This window comes from Conger conger, chromosome 8 (assembly GCF_963514075.1).
Source record: "Conger conger chromosome 8, fConCon1.1, whole genome shotgun sequence".
Classification (NCBI taxonomy): Eukaryota; Metazoa; Chordata; class Actinopteri; order Anguilliformes; family Congridae; genus Conger; species Conger conger.
Window position 1 is genome coordinate 39,627,868 of NC_083767.1, and position 14,443 is coordinate 39,642,310.

At 43.6% G+C, this 14,443-nt stretch overlaps 2 protein-coding genes across 3 annotated transcripts in view; one reads left to right on the plus strand and one right to left on the minus strand.

Moving 5' to 3' along the window:
• Positions 1-3,815, plus strand: part of zdhhc17 (zinc finger DHHC-type palmitoyltransferase 17) — a 29,654-nt gene extending 25,839 nt beyond the window's left edge. The window contains exons 16-17 of the mRNA XM_061251085.1: positions 161-255; positions 768-3,815. Coding sequence (XP_061107069.1) covers positions 161-255; positions 768-906 — 234 coding nt within the window. The 3' untranslated portion in view covers positions 907-3,815. The remainder of the gene's footprint in view (positions 1-160; positions 256-767) is intronic.
• Positions 3,758-13,490, minus strand: csrp2 (cysteine and glycine-rich protein 2). 2 transcript variants are annotated; one of them, XM_061251087.1, is made up of 7 exons: positions 13,356-13,444; positions 11,007-11,055; positions 10,733-10,851; positions 8,139-8,307; positions 6,944-7,073; positions 5,578-5,671; positions 3,758-4,472 (listed from the first exon to the last, which is right to left on the minus strand). In XM_061251087.1, the coding sequence occupies exons 3-7, from the start codon at positions 10,842-10,844 to the stop codon at positions 4,396-4,398; spliced, it is 582 nt and encodes a 193-aa protein (XP_061107071.1). In that variant the 5' UTR covers positions 10,845-10,851; positions 11,007-11,055; positions 13,356-13,444; the 3' UTR covers positions 3,758-4,395. The 2 variants fall into 2 exon arrangements, with proteins under 2 accessions (XP_061107071.1, XP_061107070.1); XM_061251086.1 differs by lacking the exon at positions 11,007-11,055 and having other exon boundaries at positions 13,356-13,490.
• Between the last annotated feature and the right edge of the window lie 953 nt (positions 13,491-14,443).

A 14,443-nucleotide genomic window follows, 5' to 3' on the forward strand; every position in this document is an offset into this window, starting at 1 on the left:
ATTGTTGAATTTGTCGGTTTTATTATTCGCATTACTATTTAAGTGTCCATCCAGCCATGCAACAAAATGGCCGTCCGGTTGATGTGTTTGTCCATTGATAATGCTGTGATCATCCAACTCCAGTAGATGACACGACTCACGGCCTTCCTCCCTCTCCCAGATCGCCTGCCTGGGCATAACTACCAACGAGAGGATGAACGCCCGAAGATACAAGCACTTTAAAGTCACGTCAACGTCCATAGAGAGTCCCTTCAAGTGAGTATTTACTGTAATGGGTGAACCGTGTACAGCGAGGAAGTCCTCTGCCCTTCTGTAACAGGTTAGCCCACATAAGTGGTCTTGTCTTCGGATGGTCTGCACACTCCAGCAGTCCAGTTCAGCCCAGGGCCTCCAGCACTGTGACGAGGACCAGGCTCTCTAAGCCTGTGATAATATGCTCATACGGTGATAACTGAAAAGTGATCTTCACATTACTGTAATTACTAGAACTGCACCTTTTGGAAAAAGAAAGGGATTTATGAGTAGTTAACTGGAGTAAAATATTCCCGTGCATACACTCTCCACGAGTACACCAGTTACAAAATGAACCATGGTTCATAGGGCATTAAATATGTATGCAACCCCCCCCCCCCCAGTTGCTTAATTTATTGGTCAAGAAGTTTGTAACTGGTGTAGCACACTTGAAATCTTCCTGTATTTAACAGAAAAGGCACAGAAAGGTAAGACGCTTACGCCCTATTCTCTCTCTCTCTCTCTCTCGCCACCAGTCACGGCTGCGTTCGGAACCTCACGGACTTCTTCGAGCTGCGCTGCTGCGGTCTGATTCGGCCGACCGCGGTCGACTGGACCACGCAGCACACGATAGACTACGACCAGACGTCCGGGTCGGGGTACCAGCTGGTGTAGGAGGAGGTCGTTCTCCACCGCCATGGACAGTGCATCTGCCTGCTGTGTGGGGACGGCCCGGGTGGGACAGGAGGCTCAGAAAGGGATTTATTTATTCTGCGTACGCGGGAGGCATGCATTGCAGGACCGCAATGCTTCCTTTTACTTTTTTTTATTATTATTTTTTTTTTACCATCGGTTATTCTGTTCCTGTTCTTTTGTCCTTTTAAATATTTATGCCTGAAGTTTAGTGGGGAGAAGAAAAAAAATCAGAGGACGCTCTGGTAGACTGAATCCAAGGGCGGCGTCTGTGTTTTACGTAGAAACACTGTCTTTTGGGAGGTGAGGAGGAAAGTGAAGTGGTAAGGGTTATGTTTTTATGTAATCTCTGCTGTGGTAAGGAAGCCTGGCTCCGGTTAAGGGGATCGAGTGACTTTCCCCAACGCGCGGTGGAAACTAATCTCACCATAACTGATGGTAATGTGACAGATTAGTACAAATATAAACTAGAAATCATAGATGCGGTTCGTTCTCAGAGTACACTTTCACAGAACTATGAGAGAGTGCAGGTGTACGCTATAAAAAAAGGAAAAGGTGATGCTTGTATATTTATTTTTAAGTATTTTTTTATAGACGAGTTAAATCATGGTACCATCCGTTTTATGTTCGTATTAATTTGAACGTTTTACTGTGAAAACATCCCTCCTAAGCTCGAAGATAACTTGACATGGTGTATGCATATTTGTGTACGCATGTGCGTGCCTGCGTATATGTGTGCCTGTGTGTGCACGTGTGCGTGTGCACGTGTGCTTATGTGTGAGTGTGTGTGTGTGTATGTGTGTGTGCGCGCGTGTGTCACATGAAGACACTGTATATACAGATATGTCCCTTTGTAGCCATGTCAGCTGATATGCATGTGCAAACTGACTTCACTACACTTCACACTAACACTCGTGTTAGAACACTCATGAAATACAGAATTTTATGGAATGGTTTAAGGTGGTAGTTTGCCAGAATATCCTGTTCCATGTATTGATTTTTAATGTAATGATTTGACATCCTTTTGGATTGGCTGTATGTTTGTCTGATTAAGGCGATGCACTGATACCTTCCGTTACTTCCAGGAAACACTTCCACATGTTTACAGTGACTGGGGGCCCAGACTTGAGGGAAACATTACAGCTGCCGACTGTTGTCTTTTGTTCCTTTTGTTTCCTTTTGTTTTTATTTTCTGTTGTTTTTCCACAAGAACAAACTCCCAAGCAGCTGCCACAGGGTTTATACTGATGTAAAGAATGTCTATCTGTACATAAACTATCCACCTTCTGCTGAGTGATATTAGTCTGTTAGCTGAAGCAGCTTATCTTAAGTTTGTCCCCAACAAAACCAAAAAAGAACCTACGATACACCCGTGTGACTGTAGCTTTTAGTAATGTCCACCACTGCTGTTTTTACGCGTTTGACCTCCACTCTGCATGTGCCATGTTTGGAAATTGGGCTTTTCATGTACACGGTAAAACGTTCAGGATTTGGTCAACTCTGCAGTCCAGAAGAGCTACCATGTACCATCTTGGACTGAAATGTTTATAATAATAATAATAATAATAATGATGTACTCTCAGATTTAAACACGTTCTTATCAGAGTTGATTCCACGGAACATTTTGCTGTCCACGTCTGTCACTCAAATTTGCCTGGCAGCTGGCCAAAGCCGGTGTAGTGTGAGGGAGTCCAGTGTCTGTAAATAATCACTGTCCGGTAGCTGCCTGTACGAGGAGGTGTCACAAATCATGCAAGCGCTGCTAATCTGCCAGCAGCTGACGTGGACTGGCCCCCCCCGTGCAGAGGTGTAAATATATCTGAATGTTGTTTATTTAAGGCCAGGGGCAGGAAGGCCGTTTTCTTCTCTTGGGGTCGATGCCATAGACTCGCTCACGCCACTGGAGGTCTTGAAACTGTAAAAGTCATGAGGGAAGTGAGATTTTCTGCACCTGTGCGGTGGAATCCGTGCTCCTGCGCTGGTCCGACATTCTCCAATGTCTCTGGGGCTCTTAAGTTCGCCCGTGCAGTCAGTAACCGAAGCAGTTCTCCGTTCTACATTTTGTAAGCTTTATGGCACAGGTGTCAAACTCCAGTCCTGGAGGGCCGCTGTGTCTGCTGGTTTACGGTTTGTTCTCAGAACCTGTGGTGCATTTAAGTAATTGATTGGCTAAAGAATCGACACTCCTTTGTTCTGGAGACCTTAATTGGCAGCTGATTGAAAGGAAACCTCAAAAACCAGCAGATACTGCAGCCCCTTAGGGATTCAGTGTGACACCCCTGCTTTTGGATGTGCATGGTCCTCCGCAGTGTCTGCTGGTTTTTGGTGTGTTTCAGCACGAGAGATACAAGGCTTTCATCGGCTAAAGAGTCCACACACCTTGTTCTCAAGGCCTTAACTGGCTGCTGATTGAAAGGAAGCCACAAACACCAGCACACACTGCGGCCCTCTTCACCCTGTCCTAGAGTCTTAAAATCAATCACCTCACCTGTGCCAAGCAGCACACTTCCCTACTATTGACTATACAAGTTGCTTACTCAATAGTAGGCAAGTGTGCCAATTCTGGCACAGTGCAGGAAACCAGCTGAGGTGACTTAACTGTTTAATCGATTAAATAGATTACATGCTGTGTGACGAGCAAAGGACCAGGGTCGAGGACCGCCATTTTAGAGAAAAATGACCATCAGGAACGGTCCTGATATTCCCGAGTTATGCTCCTTCTCAGCGCCCCGAATGGGAAAAGCACATGAAACCGATGAATAATCCTTGTTGGAACGCTGCCTGTGTAGGCCTTTATACAGGCCTTTACCATATGTTTGCTTAAGACACGCACTGGGCATGGTAGAATTTTATTGGGTTTCATAATAAAAATGTTTAAATGTGAAACACAATTTCCTGTTTTATTTTAATGAATGCAGTATTCGATTGCATCCGAAAAATAACAAAGTTATGTTTAATATTCTACACTTCGCCCTTGGAATATCTCATACAAACAGATTGACCATATGAACACACGGTCATTAACACATTATAAAGTTGTGAAGGCCCAAGTCTTCTAGATGTATTTAAAGTCTGTTCTGAAAGTTTCAAAGGTATTCACTCCATAAAAGACAGCTGCAAATATAGACACATAATTTGGACAAGTGAATGAAAAACATTGATGACCAGAGGAGAAGGAAAAAAAAGATGCATCTGCATGACACGCTCCGAGTTTTGACACGTTTCAGGGTTACGTAGCAGCTCAGAGTCCAAATGCTTATCACAATCCAACCCAATCTGCGCTTTAGAACGGCTTTATTAATTTCAAATCTTTTTTGTACAGAAATCCCAGCTACCTCCCTCCCTCTCCCCCACGCATACTCCAAAAAGGAAAAACAAACTTCTTTAAAAAGGGGTTTCACAGTAATAAAGAAATGTACAAAGCTATGACTCTCCGAGCGAGGCTCATCGTGATGGCGGCTGGCGGCGCCGTTATTGGGCGTGGACCAGGGCGCCGGCCCCCTGCCCGTACCCGAAGCCTTTGGGCCCGAAGTTCTTGGCGTAACAAGCTGGAAAAAACGAGAAGCACTGATATTAAAAACGAATCAGAACCGAGAATAAGGGCATCAGGCATGAACTACTCCATGTTGCTCATACCATAACTGCTTTTCATAAGTTTGTAAACATTCACTGGGTTGAAACCAGTTTAGCTTGACCAAAATTAAATATACCTCATATACCCTGATTAGTAATGATTATGGTTTGCATATAATTTACTGGATGAAATGGTAAATTCCGAGGTTCAGAGACTGCTGTACATAGATGTGGCACAGATGTGGCATTCTGGGATATTATTGTGTTGCATAAAATACCCCACTTCGCTGCATAAATAACTGACAGATAAGTACTGCAAGTCATCCTAGATCGTGAAGCGTATCCACCTACATTAGGAACTATCGCATGGACCCAGTGTTCCAATATGACAGATATGACCCTTGTTCTAGTACTGTGTGCTATTCTGCACTTGCCCACGTCTTTGTCCCTCTCCTTCCTCTGGGACAATGCACCCATTGTAGAAGCTATCCCGCAAGATTCACAAATTGTCAACGGCAGGAAATTACTCCATTACGTTTAACTGAATAGATACTTCTGGCAGTGGCACCACAGAGGCGTTCTAGTATTGTTCAGAGTCCGCTGTGCTCCTGGCTGAAGTTACAGGGTGGAAGTACCATCCAGCCTGTGACAACCAGTGAAGCAGCTGGTAGTTATATCATTATACGGGACAGCACAAACAATGAAGGGAAAGGCCCAGGAAATGGTACAGGAACATTACTTTTCAAGCATCCTTATGAAATTTCATTCCATCTATTTGTTTTCCTCTTCAGTAAACGGAAACTGGTTTTACGCAGTACTGTCACTGAAAAAAATCAGTGCCAATCATTGTTTGTGTCTCCTCCTCTCCTCCTCCAGGTTTCTGCGCTTCAGTGCACAATTGAAAAAATGTTTATTTCCTTGGAAGTGGGTTCAGAAAAGTCCCGACGTGCGGTTACGTAACCATCAAAAAGTTCAAAAAGATGACAAGCACACCTCGTTCTCTGGTCTGTCCAGGCCTGCCAGTGTGCTTCTGGCCTCAGAGGAGAGGTGTGAGGGTGTGGCCGGGAAGAGAACGCTCACCTTTACAGTAGATCTCTCCGTCCTTCTCTGTCTGCGTGGTGGACTCCAGGCTCTTCCCACACTTTGCACACCGGAAGCAGTTCTTGTGCCAGGGCTGTGAGGTCACACCCAAAAGTTTCACAAATAGAGTTAATGAAGCACAACCCCCCCTCACAACACACATACACATCACCAATCAGCTGCAATTCTGGGGGGGTTTTCCCCCTCTGTTTTGCCTCTTCAAAATATTATTTTGTAAATAAAAATAGCAATGACCTCCAAAGAGGCAGGATTTAAAAAAATGTAAAAAGCACTAATTCTTTTCCACATTAACTGTTTTCATGCCTCAAGAGACAGTAAGCCACCTGAAGATTAGTCAGTTTAACACAAACTTTAAAGCCGCGCTGTGTTCCCCTGCTGTGAACGGTAACCATAGTGTAGGTTGCTCATTTCAAAATGAACTCAAAATTAATAACCATTTTGCGTGGTTGTCACATTAATTCAGTGCCATCAGACTCACCGTCAGACACACAAGTTTCTTTCGAGAATGTCACTTCTCTCGCACTCAATTAAGTCCTAATTTAATCATCAAATGAGCTACAATTCACAGATTGATTGACAAGTCACTTGAAATGGAGGCTCCATCAACCCCTTGGCTATGGAGACCTGAAACAAATGTGAAATAACTGCCCAAGATTTTCTCTGGACCCTATATAAGGACACAGAGGCACAGGGGGCAACAACAACTTTTCATCTCCAAAGCCTCCAAAGCCTAGTCTCCAATATAGAGTCCGCTTGTCCATTGATTGCATTCCTCAAATCACAGGGCCAAGAAAACTGCTGGTTTTCCACCCTCCCTTTACCAATCAATAGCACTAACTTCAGTAAAGAAGCACAGCTGGATTTGGAGGCCAGATTTGATAACTGCTCTATTGCCTGAGTGTACACAGACAGGGATCTTCCCACCATAGACACTGTATTTTGGGCTCTGACCACAAAAAGATGAGGACTGTGCTAGATGGTATCCAATCATAGAACAAAGAAATGTGACCAAAACTTAAACGGTGAGTTTTACAGGCAACATTGAAGCCTGACAAATCAAGCCTTTCTGCACGTTTGCATTGATATCAACCTGCAGTAAGCGGGAGGCCAATACAGCGGTGTGACAGGGGACTCCAGAGACACAGCTGTGCACATACACACCATCTGTTTCATGACAGGAGCACAGCGTCGGAAGCACAACACCGCGGAGAATAGCATCGCTATATTACGGTTACTGGAACAGGGCCAACTGACATCATTTTGAATCCTAACAGGGGACTCCAGGTGGTTATAAAACTCCTCTTTTTGTCTCCCTCCACCTCTTCCTCCTCCTCCTCCTCCTCACCTTGCCCGCTCCCACGATCTTCTCAGCGGCGTACACGGACTCCCCGCACCGGGCGCACTTCTCCGATCCTCCGAACTTCTGGGCAAACTTGGAGGGGTTGGGGTTGGTGGTGGGCCGGTGGCTCTGTGTCCTGGGTCGGGACAGACAAGGAGGGGTGAAACTGGAGCTCATTAACCTTCCCGAGTCGCCCAGCAGCCCTGGTCTAAACCGCGGTGGGCGTACGTGAAGGGGGGCGAGCGGGCCTGAATGGGCCGCATTGTGTAGCCCACTGCGGAGACTCGGGTCAGCAGTGCAGACGCGGGAGGCAAGGTTACACAACACGTCACCTGATGCCGGGCTCCAGCTCCCGGGAAACAAACCCTGGATGAGACGCCCGTCTGTTCTGTTCTGACTGGTCTTTTGCAGTCTGCAAAAGACCCGTCAGGACCGCACTGACCCAGCAGAATGACCTCTGACCCTGAGCATTGTGCGCTAATTTAGTGTGTTCATTAGATCTTGACTAGATGAGTCTTCAATACTCTGTAGTTCAAAAGCGAAGGGGGCCCAACTAATGTACGCTCCGAAATAGAGCCTCTGCACCATGGCCGCCGCTCCAGAGAGCTAGAAAAGTGCTCCCTCAATGATCGCTGATCCAGAAACAATACAGTCAGACTCGATGAAGTATTTATGGAAACAGTTCCTCAAAGGAATTACTGATTTTGTTCAAGAGAACAGAACTGCTCCAACACAAGGCTGATGTCTGATGTCTCTGGTCGAAATGACAAAGAGTCCCTCTTTTTAACTGCCTGAGTGAAACTCACCAGCAAAACTGTGAGAATTTGAGTCTTTCATCCAACAGTAAACACAAGTCTAGGTTGTTGTGAAATAGCCTGTTCTAATCGGTTTGCTGCATCATATGACATAGCGTTGTTCCTTTGATATTTAACTTCAAGGCACAATATTACACAACCTTGTTGCATTGAGATCCGTACCTTAGCACTATCCTTTGATACTTAAATCCAATCAAAGCATACGACTAACTGAAAGTCCACTGGTCATACAAAATGAAAAGCTTCATAATCTTCTAACACCATACAATAATACTACACCGCACACAGCTGAAGTGGCCAGCAGTAAGAAAACACGCCTTTCACCACCGTTTCGTGTCGTGAACGCATTCCCAAAAAACAGGCAAAGTGCCGTGGGAAACACTCACTCCTCCGGCTTGATCCCCAGCCTCTCTCCCCGGTCCATGTTCAGGGTCCCGGCCCCCTGACCGTAGCCGTAGCCCTTGGGGCCGTACTTCTTCCCGTAACAGGACTTGCAGTAGATCTCCTTGTCGTGGATGGCCAGCGTGGTGCTGTCCAGACCTTTCCGGCACACCACTGCAAACAGACGGCAAGGTCAGGAGGTGCCTTGGCAGACTACAAGCATCAAACGACATTGTCTTCTTCCTGTCCAAGGACTCGTGTGTCTATTGTGTCTAATGCCACAAATCAACAGTGCAATAACCTTGCATTTTTTTACTGCCATTTAATCTTCAAAACAGCACATAGGGTAGTATGGTAGCCTGTAGTGTAGTGGTTAATGATATGACTGGTACATGGCTGGGACCCGCAAGGTCGGCCGTTCGATCCCTGGTGTAGCCACAATAAGATCCGTACAGCCGTTGGGCCCTTGAGCAAGGCCCTTAACCCTGCATTGCTCCGGGGGAGGATTGTCTCTTTACTGTATGTCACTCTGGATAAGAGCGTCTGCCAAATGCCATTCATGTAATGTAACATACTGTAAATAGCTGAATATAAATCAACAAAGAGGATATTAAATCTCACTCCAACTCCATTGCCAAAAGGCGCACAATTTTATTTCATCATTCCTTAGTGGTCTTACAATCATAATGAATGTACTTTGTGTATTCTATATAAAACCAAGTATCTTCCAAGAAAGACACAAAGTATCACTTTATATGGCTCTATAAAATGCAATCAATAAAGAACATTGGTGCAATAAGGTTCACTGCAAACCTTTCTATTTTTGTTATCATTTACTGATTTTTTTAACCACAGTAATATTACGCAAGAAAATATGTTGACAAGTTAAACAGTGTCTCAATCCCCAGATGAAGGCTGACTGTTTTCACAACATCTGTGTCTGCCAGGTCAACTGTTCCTCTGACATCATGTTACATGCTGCAACATGTAACACAGCACATCGACCAGGCTGTTTCTCATTACCGCAATCATCCAGCCACGTCTGAGCCCTTCCATCAAGCTGCAAAAAACGCCCAGCAAGATAAATACATGCCACAGCACATCTGCTACAAGGGAAGTTCTGCGCTTCCATGCAGTTTTTTGTCATTAGTGAGGGGAGATCACGGTCACCTGGGACTGTCACAAGGCAGTGACTGGATGTGTTGGTGGACTATCAAAGGTTTCAACCCAGAGACATAAAATAGCCCTTTTTTAAAACATAAAATAAGCATAAACAACATGTGGATGTACACACAGATCACTGAATTAATTTACACCAAAAGGTTTCAAATGCCCTTGTCCATTCAGAATGAGTTACTGAAAAGATTGTATTCACTGCAGTAGCGACCAATGACTGAATAATGTTGGTGGAATAATTCCCATCCTCCTTTGTGGCCGTACGGTAACTGCACAATGAGAGAGTCGCATGCATTGTTTGTGCTCAATGATACTCGCGTTAAAAGGAAGCACAGGCTTGTTTTCACGTAGCTTCATTAGACTGCATTGCAGAGCAGAGTGGAGCAGGTCTCTGGGTGATCAAAGCTCCACAGAGGTGACAAAACTTAGGTCCAAAAAAACGATTCTTTAACTAACAGTGTAATAGAAGTAAAAGATTGGCGTACGATGGTAAAAAAAATGGAAATAAAATTAGATAAAGAATATGGCAAAATAAATGTATAATAAAATGCTACCATTCAAATAAAATATACATGAGAAAACTACTAGGCCTATAAACGTCTGACCCTCTTGGACACTAGCTGCTAATCCTGTTAAGCACTGAGCACAGACCATTAAATTAAATGCATTTTAAGCTACTCATTACATTACATTCAATTTGGCAGACACTTTCATCCAAAGTGAGGACATACAATAAGTGCATACTGAACTAAACACAAGTCAGATAAGGTTCAAATCTCATAATATCAGTTATCCATGGTCATGAACATCATGTCTAGTTCACACGGTAAGCAAGGGCTAAGTCAGTAAAGTTATGGCAAATCAAATTAGAAGTGAGCCATGATGATAACATTGGATTACAGGTATTTAGACAGTGTATATGACACTTGACCAAGGTGAATTACTGTTGACTCTAACAGCACGTGCCCAACTAGTCTAAGCAGGTACCAGCTGGGGCTAGAACCACCAACCTTCTAGGTCAAGCACCTGAGTCACTAGGGAATAGGACACCCCCTATCAAACAAGATAAGTTAAAGGTACAATAGGTAAGATTTTTGTGTTGAAACATTGTTACAAGAGCATTGTAAATCCCTTCTGATCATTGAAAAAGGCTCACAGACATGTTGACTCTCTGCCTGTGTTTATAGTCCTTAAATTCGCGTTTCAAAACATACAGTTGACGGACCGACACTCTGTACCTAAACATCATATAGAGTTCAACATCAGCGCGTTCACAGAGAATGGGGAGGGATAAACAGTGCTGTGGATTGAAGGTTTTTGTTGCTGCAGTTCCTCTCTTGATCGTTTGAAGTCCAAAATGACCTATTGTAGGTGACTGTACGGTGACCTTTAAGAGCTACAACATGAAGATGAATACACTCACTGCAGAGGAAGCAGCACTTGTGGAAGCTCTTCCCATCACACTGGACCTCCTCGGCATGGTAGACCTTCCCCTGGCAGGCCTCACACTTGTTCCCACCTCCCCAGTTTGGCATGTCTGCACTGGTGGGGAAGAGAAGCAACATAAAGGTCATTCTGTAGAGGAAGTGGAGGTCTGCATAAACTTCCTGTCCCTTTGTGTGAGCAGAAGCGGACACATGGTTGACACCTTCCCATCTCTGGTGAAGCACCAGTTGTAAACAAAATGTAAAGCTCACCACAAAAATGTGTTTGGGCCTTGGGAGCCAAAGCAGAATCCTCCGTAGCCTTGCATAAGACAAGAATGCCAACAATGCATTACAATTTAAAACATTGTAATATACGAGTGAGATTCCTTTTTGTGTGAAGCCTTTCCCCAATAGCCTACAACACAGGTGTCAAACGCCAGTCCTGGAGGGCCACGGTGTCTGCTGGTTTTCGGGTTGTTCCCGGCCCCTGTGGTTCATTTAAGTCTTTGATTGGCTAAAGAATCCACACACCTTGTTCTCAAGGCCTTAATTGACAGCTGATTGAAAGGTAACCACAAAAACCCGCAGACACTGCGGCCCCCTGGAAATTCAGTTTGACACCCCTGGCCTACAAGTTTGTGCCGAGTTAGTAATGTATAATACATCTCAAATCGGGCATAGGACAAACAATTCATTAACGTGTGTATCTCACATTTAACTTCATATCCATGCACACTACAAAGAGGAATGGTTTCACCCAAAATTCATTTAGTAACAGGCTGATACTGAATCTAGACTCTTCCATTGGCATTCCAAGAGTGTTAAAGAGACGTACGAAAGAAAAACGCTGTCATTTTCATCAGCCTGACCGCAGGCAAGCACGACTCATTAATCAAGCAGGAAAACGGCCACATTATGAAACAACTCGTCCTCCCCCGTCTGCTACATTACAGACCGTGACATGTTCAAACACAGAAGATCAAACGGGGATAATGATTTACGTTCCCACAGGGTTTTGTGAAAAGTAATGGCTTTTCCTTTGAGTCAAAATCCAAAAGATCTTTTTAATATATTTGGTTTCTTGGTAAAGGTATTTTTAGTTTTACCATTTGGACAAGCTCCTGGTCTATTGCAATGCCTTTACTGCCACAGCTGTCTTTATTGGCGAATAAACTGGAATACAGAAACGTAATAATTTCAGGGAATAATCGAGGATAACCACACCGCATAGCAACCAATCAAGTTTCTACTCAATGCTCTAGCTCAATTATTTCGATTCACATTTTTTGTGGAAGGATTTTCATCTTTCAAAAGGAAAATCTGACAGCTCAGTTAGCTAAGTGAAATAAAATAAAAGGACATACTCAACGACTAACAATCTACCACTAAGGCTACACACCAAGAGGGACTACCACTGTGATCTACCACTGAATGAAATGAATGCGTCTTCACGGTAGAGTTACTCAGTGATGATGCTGTTAATATACATGACGACTTTTCCCACTGAACTGTATAATAACAGTTCGATGACTTTTCCAGACAGATTAGATAATGACGTCACAGGAAACGATGACTAAATATTGGCTGGCAGGCCCTCCCAGACAGGTGCCCACTCAATTAATTCGGCCCGTCGCAACACCGCTCACGAATTACTAACGTTCTGTTATTAAATAAATGTATATATACACACACACACACACACACAAGCCTATCTATAAGGTACACTCTTAACAGTACCGACAACATTACTGCTTCGAACTCATTGTCAACGAATACATAATTGCATTCAATCTGATCTTGCAAAACGCAGCTGGATTCTGGAGATGATCAAACGAAAACCAAAGTAAGGTCGCCTACTTAACCTAAATTGGTTCACTAAATATCCAGCTGTATTCGACTGTGAATTCGAGAATATCAACTGTGTCGTTCTGGAAGAGAGTCTGCTAAATTGTAAATGGAAACTAGTTAAAAAGGGAAAAGAGAAATCTCTTAATTTGTAACTTGTATCCTAAAAGCTACCGTGTAGAACATTAGAAGTAGCCTACAGCTACAATATTTTGGCAAACCGCGTCTGTGAAATTGAAGTTGATGATACAAGAGAAGCAAAACATTTAAGCAATCAAAAAGTCGAAGCGTCCAAAACAGATTATCAACAATAATCGCTATCACACTGCAAATATTTCCACAGATGTCTGGTCGAGAGTAGCCTAACAGCCTACTTAGTGATGCCCCGAGCATACTCGCACAGCCTCCATAGAATAGGCAGCGCGCCAACGTGGCTGCTTCAACATATAATTAAACACCAAATCATTAACTCGACATCTGGATTTAGAATCACTGCTAGATTAGACATTGCCTACTTCATAAAAATCGATTGATGTCCTCTCTAGAAAGGTTGCATATTTATAAAAGCATAAAATGCGAGCACATGCTCTTGTATGCGACATAAGTTAGTTAGTATTTCTCTGTGAAGTCTAAAATTCCGAGTAGGAATGACAGAATTCTAGGAAATCCGAACACGAATTATTTTCCTATGCAAGCGACAGATGTGAGCTAAGAAAGGAAACATCGCCTGAAACGGTAAAAAATATTTTAATTAAAAATATTGTAAATACTTACACTGTTAGTAGCTGTAGATGGAACGCTCTCCTATGGACCACCGACTGCAGTCTTTCCTGTCTGTGAACTCGCTGACACTCGCCGTGTCACATTTGAAATAGGCGGAGGGAGGGAGTGGTTTGGTTTTTAGAGTTGGGGTGGAGGGTTTTACCTAAAACTATGCGTCATGTCGGGACTAGCAGCCCACTGAAAGGCATTACACTATTTCTTATTATTTAAAAAGTATTTCTCACAACTTAAATTATACCAAGATTATGACGTTGATCGTGAATTGTATAATTTACTCCAAAATTATACAGCACACTGCAGGCCTGCCTTATCATGACACAGACTACCAGCTCAGCATCCTTGAAGTAGCTACAGTAAAACGTCACAGGATGGTGCTGCCAAATAGTGTTCAATGTTGTAACAGTTTTATAGCCAATATAAGTATGCACAGGCAAGATTCAATGGCATCCACACATATGAAAGCAAAGAAAGCAAAACATGAGGAAACATCATATGAGGTCCATAACGTTGAAACATAGAGATGACAAAGCACTGCAGCATAACTGCACAGATTCCAGACAGCCCTTTGAAATTCACACCACTGTGTAAGTTTACTTGTGAACAGCCATGCTTAACATAGGTGTCACAGGCTATCACTCACACTTTGCGAGAGTAATATGATCCCATGCAGATGCCCCAGTTCTGAAGAAGAAATCATCCCCAGTTTCAATTTACAAATGCTGTTTGCTCGAATCAACAATGAAAAAGATCCTTTGTCTGATGTAACATTAAACATCACAAAGGCCATTGTGGCCTTATCGCTGTGCATCTTGTGAGGATTCAGTAAATCTTGGAAGAACCGAATGCTCTACTAGTTGTGACTGTCCTCTTCTGTGTGTTGTGGGGTGTGTTCAGACGTGTAAACTGTAATATATGGTATTGAGTCATAAAAAGAACACACTCAGACGTTGTGAAAAACATTCAGTCACGGACTGACTGGACTTGTTATTATTCCAGAGACGAGTGAGCTGTGATGAAAGAGATGGGAACCTGATCTGGTTGTGGATTGGTTTGGGAGTTTAATAGCTAGCCCCCAGGGT

Excerpts from the sequence above, each read along its gene's own strand:
- csrp2 (XM_061251086.1), bottom strand. The coding sequence starts at position 10,844 with ATGCCAAACTGGGGAGGTGGGAACAAGTGTGAGGCCTGCCAGGGGAAG. Across the intron at positions 8,308-10,732 it reads CAAGTGCTGCTTCCTCTGCA|TGGTGTGCCGGAAAGGTCTG; the intron begins GTGAGTGTATTC and ends GTCTGTTTGCAG. Across the intron at positions 7,074-8,138 it reads CTGGGGATCAAGCCGGAGGA|GACACAGAGCCACCGGCCCA; the intron begins GTGAGTGTTTCC and ends GTCCCGACCCAG.